Consider the following 6463-nt stretch of genomic DNA (forward strand, 5'->3'; position numbering starts at 1 on the left):
CAACCCTGTGTCTGCAACATGAAGGCTTCCAGCTACAGGACAAGATCAGGGCTACTGACAGGACAGTAGCCAATCATCTACCTCCTGTAAAAGCAAGCAAAACCCGGGGATGCGGCTTGTCTCAGATTTGCTGGGCCCAGATACCACCAGGCTGGTGCCCTGTCCCAGCTTCTGAATTGGTAGCACGCTCAAACAGTTCAGCTCACGTGTGTGAGGACCAAGAAAAGCCTTTTCTGAAGAAGCTCAGCAGGTGTGTCCAGGACCTGGCTGACTAACAGAAACATAAATAGGGATCAAAGTGAGGACAGAATATATATATATCACTGGAAGCCAGTAAACATACTTTATTTTTGAAAAACCAATGATCAACAGTAGCTCCACTGGGACGAAATATTGGCAGCAGGGTAGGGCATTCTCCACACTGCAACACTCTGACAGTGACACTCTCTAGCCATGTATGTACACATGTACTATTCTGAATTTCTTAAAATCACAACTGAGGTTTTAAAGAATGTAAGTTCTTAGAAAAAGCATCCTCACAGAAATGTTCTTCTAGATAGGCTCTAACCCATGAACAGCAAAACCCAGATGTGACCAGCAGCACACCATGAGAGTACCATACAAAACCCAGATGTGACCAGCTGCACACCAGGAGAGTATGATACAGAAACACAAGTTTAGGCACTTTATCAAAGAAAAACACTTGGAAATACTGCAGATGAGGTCCATGCTGAAGAGTCTGCTGGTCCCTCCTCATCGACTTTACAGTTGTCGGGCCACGGGAGGATGAGCCCTCAGTGGAAGCACTCTTCTCTCCTCACACGAGAAAGAACGGCATCCCTTTTACAACCACAGGAAGACTGACAGACAAGGATCCCCTGAATTGGTGAGGAGGACCAGCTTGTGAATCCGCACGTCCTGCACGATGAGCTTGCTGTCTGGATCCTGGGCGTGCAGAGCCAGCACTGCTCACACAGCACACTATCTTCCCCGATTGCACAATCAATGCCTGCCCCAGTCAAGCCACAGGTTCTCAAGGCTTGTCTGACGAGAGCATACAGCGCAGGCGCATCAGGTGCAGTGAAGAGGAGGGAGTGGTACTCTGGCGGTGTCAAGGACTCACCAGATACAAGAGGTACAAAACATCTATCAAGTTTCCATGTCAGGTGATGCCACAGTTAGCATGTCTTGCCAGTGTCCACTATAAATCACAAAGCCCTGCCTTCGTGAGTGAAGCCTTCATACAGTAACTGTGATACTGACCAGAGGTCATGCACAGACCCTTTCTAGAAGACATGAGTCTGGTCCTGCCTGCCTGGTGGGAAGCTTACCACCTGCTAGAGATCTTCTCTTCTGCTCCCAGCTCGGTTGTCTTCCTTGGAAGCCCGTGGTTTGGCATCTCCCTCCTTCTTCTTTTTACCCTTCTCTGGCTTTGTTTTATTTTTCTCCTTGCTTCCTCCTCCTTTGCCAGGGTACACCTGTCCCTCTAGAGTGACATCAGCACACCTGTCTTGGCTGACCAAAAAGTCCTTAATCTCCCAGGCGTAGCTCCCATCCCGGAGCATAAAGATAGCACGGTCTGAGCCCACGATGAACCTAGACAGAGAAGCTGCTAGTTAGCAATGCCAGTGAGGTGCCAAGGGTTAGAGAAAGTTGGGGCACATAAACATACTTCAATTCCACATAAACACAGAACAGTGAATTGTACTGCCTGGGGCCAAGTGGCTGCTGACTTCAATGTTCCTCGAGCTGGAAACAAGCATCCTGCTCGGATCTAGACAGAAGCAGATGCCATAAAGAAAGACTCCTCAGGGACTGTGGAGCAACACAGGTGGTGGTGGTGGGGGTGTTCCCATTTTTATTTAACATTTTGAAATGCCACTTCCATCTCTGTTTTATGTTTTGAGGGCTTTTTTTTTCTTGTTTTGTTTTTTCCTGATAAATGATCTCGTGTAGTCCAAGATGACTTGTTATGAGAATGACTTTGAACCTCAGAGCCTCCCAACTTTACCTCTTAAGTGCTGAGATTACAGGCATATGCCACTGTGCCCAGCTAAGCAATACAATTCTTTATTCTGATGAAGGAAAAGTTATAGGAGAAGTTAGACAAAACTTTCAACATCAAACAAAAAAGTGCAAAACAAAACAAACAAAAAACCCCAAATGCTTAAAGAAAAAAGTGGAAATAAATTTAAAAGAATTCATAGACAGGAAAGGTCCAAGGTCCTTGGGAAGACTGCCAAAAAAGACACCCTGCTTCAGCCTCAGAAAGACACCCAGCACACATCAAGGTGAGGTGACAACGAAGCTGTAATCCCAGTCCTGGGGAGACAGAGGCAGGAGGATCATTTTAAGTGTGAGGAGTGAGGTCAGCTGGACTAAATGGCCAGAGCGACACAGTAAAACCTATCTTAATAATCAAATGCAACCACCTATCCCCTGAAACCCAGAAAAGTTGCCTAGCCTGGGGTCTTTACCTCTGAACATCATAGTTGGCGTTGAACAGGCTGCCCTGCCACAAGCTGGTGATTTCCTCTGTCTCCTTCTCGGTGGGGTTCCCTGACACAGTGACAAACATCATCAGAGTCTTCCCTTTCTTTGTCATTTTCAAGATGCTCTCAGGCTTGCCTGGGTCTAGCTTTGAGAAGTCGACAGGTGCAGAGGGCCTCTTGTGCTCTGGAAGGTCTCCTTCTTCTATGTCATCATCTTTCTGCCAGGAGAGAAGGATCATCAGCCCTGTCATCAGACTCTCCAATCACACAGGTGCTGCCCAGGGTGTCACAAGCAGAGGTACACATTACCAAATCACTACAAACAAAGATTCCCCTAGTACCACTCAGGGTTCTCGTGTCATATAGGTTTCTATGATGTTTTCAGTCTTAAAGAACCTACTCAACGTGGTAAATCATACAAACAGACACATTCAGGTATTGTTATGAAAATACAAATAGCAAATCCAATACACTTACAACAAATCTCAAATATAGGCATAGTGGCCAAGGCTCATAATTCCAATGACTTAGATCAAGAAGATGGAAAATTCAAGGCCAACTTAAGTAACTTAGCATGATCTTGAATACAAAAGGGCTGGGGATGTGGCTTAGTGGTAGAGTACTCACCTAGCATGTACTCTACAAAAGACATACTATACAATCCCACTTACTTAAAGTACTAAGGACAGGTAAAATGAATATGGGATGACAGAAATTAGAACACTGGTTTCTTTCGGAGAAAGAGGCAAGGTGGGTCTGCCTGAGAACAAACATGAAGGAACATCTGGGGTGATCTGTAACCCCATCGACTCACTAGTTCTGTATTTCAATAAGGTGTGGGATACACTATCCAAAAATCATCGTGAGCTCAATGACAGAGTGCTTTCCTAGCATGCACAGGGGCCTAAGTTCCATCCCCAGCAGAACATAACAAATTCCTCACGCTGCATACTTCAAACCTGCAATCCACTGCACTGTTCAATTCCAGGTGGCAGGTCTGCTCTGTGCAGTGGTGTAACCTAGCGATTCTCAAAGCACCTGCTGTGGATTCTAGGAATGGGCAAAGTTGTAGACATGCTGAGGGAGACTACAGCAGATCCCTCACTTGGGAAGGAGGAGGAGTGCACCTTGTAGAATCAGACTGGAATTGTAGGCACAATTATTCCACAGGCAGAGTGGACAGATAAAAATATTAAAATGTAGGTTCCTTGAAGAAAAGCCTAACCAATGCAAGGAAAACAAAAATGAAACCTTAAATATCTCTCTGCGTCAGAAAGAAGTGCTCAATGAATCACACACTGTGTCAGAACGATGAAGATGCCAACCTGAAGCAGCTCAAGGGCCAAATTTGGAATAATATGAACATCAAGAATAGTGAGGATTTATAACCCATTATAACCCATAAAGTCCATACTGACATAAAGAAATGAAAGAGAAAAAAGAATGCATTATCAATAAATAGCTAATAGAATAAAATAACTAGTAAATAGAAAGAATGTACACACACACACATACACACCTCCAAAAGGGCTGTTGAACTGATTCCGTGGTTAAAGGTCATTTTCTTTGGCATACCTGATGGCCTGAGTTTAATCCCCAGGACCCACATGATGGAAGGAAAGAATTGACTACCCACACCCAAATTGTTCTCTGACCTTCACACACTCGCTGAGAAACATGCATAGGCACAGGGATCTCTACCAGACAAAAATTAACAAGTTTAAAGGTATTGAATGTTGTTAACCTGTTGGTCTGTGCTATCCTGCCCAGTACCCAGGTCTCTCTCATAGACTCTTCTCACATACTCTCCTTATCCTGACTAAAATGCAACCTCCTCCCTGCAGCCTTCTGATGTTCCCTCAGCATCTTCTCTTTATAGGAGCCAACCATGTTTTGTTTCTGTGTACTACAGTAATTTCCATTATCCACTCATTCTAACAGATGCCTTGCTCATTTCTGCGGCCTCCTCTTCCTCAGTATTTGAGCACTGCCCAGGGCAAAACTTCTCACAAGGTTCTCACTTTGGCAGATTAAAAGGCATTGCTTATTAGAGTCCCAAAAAGACAGTTTGAAATGGAGAAGAGAATGAGGGGCTTCCCCATTAGTCATCCACATGCCCATTTAAATCCACTGTTATTTTTCTTTTCTCTTTTTGGGACAGGGTCTCACTGTGAAGCCCAAACTGGTTTGAAATTTACTATGTAGCTCAGGTTTAACTAAGGCTAGCCTCCTCCACCAGTCTTTCAAGTACTGGAATTACAAACATGAACTACCATGGCCCCACTACTCCAATTTTTTTCTGTTGGGTACAGATAACGTGAAAGCAGGAGCCCTTTTGTTCTCGTCAAATTCAACACGTGGCTGTTTAAAACTTATGCCCAAAAGTATTTACCCCCTTCAAACAATACAGAGTTAGCTACAAGTTAAAACATCAGCATAGGAAACAAACCTTGGGAGTTCTCCTGCAGAAAGAGACAATCTGCCCAAAGTTACACAATGAGTACAGTTGTGTGACTCCTGTCCATCAGCCATGTAAATCAAATAGGACAGTACTTTTGGAAAGGGGGAAGGATGCAATATTGCTTCTGATGAGTAACCTCCCCTTAGCACCTTATTCATACTCACTGTGACTACATACCCCAGTGCATTCAAGTAACATCAGAAAACGGCCTCTCACAAACAAATCCACTGTCCCCTTGAATGAAAAACCTGAGTTCCCTAGGAGATGCTTGAGCTCCCCCCACCAGTAAAATAAGTCCATCCACGAAATTACAAAAGCCCCAGCAGGAACATACACAGAAAGGAGTCGGAAACCCTCTATATTTGGAAGGATCTCCACTAAAGCTAAAAATCGTTCTCGAGAGACAACCTTCACAGCCCACTCACTCCGGAACAGGAGGGCGGAATGAGGGAATGCTCTCCAAGAGGGCTCTCTTCCTGTTTCCCAGTTCACTGCCCGTCAAGATCAATGTAGTGACCACCGGGGCGTAGCAGGAAAAGTGGGGCCTGACTGGTGAAAGGCCAAATCCCGAAGAGAGGCCGAGAAGCCACAGGAGTGGAGGACACTGAGGAAGAGAGGCCAAGCCATGGTGGAATGAAGAGAGGCATGGGAGGGGGGCTGTCAGCAGCAACTTGGAAGAGTCAATAAGGGCCTGGGTACAGGACAGGGCGAGAGATCAGGGGACAGAAGTCAAAGGGGCACGAGACCAAAGGCGTAAGGGTTAGCGAGAAGGGATCTGGATGGAGACAGGCCCGGGAGTGAGGGTGGAACGGACCTCCCACTGCTCCAGAAGTCGCGCCATGTCGGCATCATTGTAATCGCGGATGTCCTTCTTCTTCTTTTGTGGAGGTGGGGTGGCTTCGCCCGGCGTGTCGGCCGCGCAGGCCCCGGGAGGAGGGAGCAGCAGAAGGTCCGAGGCACACAAAAACAGGAGGAGCGCGCACAGCCGGGTGGAGGCCGCCATGTTAGCCGCCCAGCGTAGCGACGGCGCGCACACTGGGCCTGCGCAGACAGCGCGCGAAGGCCGGGAGTCCGGGTCTCGCCCCGTCCCGCCCCCTGCCTCCAGACCCCGCCCCGGGAGGGTTAGGCGCAGAACCACGCCCCGTACTCGCCCCCAGTCCCACCCTCTCAAACTCAGGCTCCGCCTCCCAGCCGTCAGCAGCCTACCGCGCCCCTCCTGGTCTCATTTCCTCCAGTCCCGACCTCCTCCGGAAGCCCCGCCCCCTCACATTGGCTCCGCCACACAGCTGTCTTCCCTCAAGGCTTCCAACCTCAGACTCCACCCCATAGATCGCCTCATCACCTGGCTCCGCCCCTCGGCTCTCCTGGCCCCGCCCCCAGGTCTCCGCCTCCTCTCCAGACCCCACCCCACGACTCTGGGACCTCACCTGGCTGGACATCGACCGTTCCTCTCCTGGTTTCACCCCGCCGGCTCCTCCCCCTCATCAGACTCCGCCCCGCGGGCTCCTCC

The 6463-nt window shown here is 47.9% G+C and overlaps 1 protein-coding gene across 1 annotated transcript; it reads right to left on the reverse strand.

Annotated features, from left to right (window-relative positions):
- Positions 1 to 329: 329 nt before the first annotated feature.
- Mesd (mesoderm development LRP chaperone) lies at positions 330 to 6006 on the reverse strand. Its single transcript, XM_005088023.4, has 3 exons — positions 5768 to 6006; positions 2478 to 2710; positions 330 to 1596 (listed from the first exon to the last, which is right to left on the reverse strand). The coding sequence occupies exons 1-3, from the start codon at positions 5954 to 5956 to the stop codon at positions 1338 to 1340; spliced, it is 681 nt and encodes a 226-aa protein (XP_005088080.1). The 5' UTR covers positions 5957 to 6006; the 3' UTR covers positions 330 to 1337.
- Positions 6007 to 6463: the final 457 nt, after the last annotated feature.

This window comes from Mesocricetus auratus, unplaced genomic scaffold (genome assembly GCF_017639785.1).
Source record: "Mesocricetus auratus isolate SY011 unplaced genomic scaffold, BCM_Maur_2.0 Super-Scaffold_4256, whole genome shotgun sequence".
Taxonomy (NCBI): Eukaryota; Metazoa; Chordata; class Mammalia; order Rodentia; family Cricetidae; genus Mesocricetus; species Mesocricetus auratus.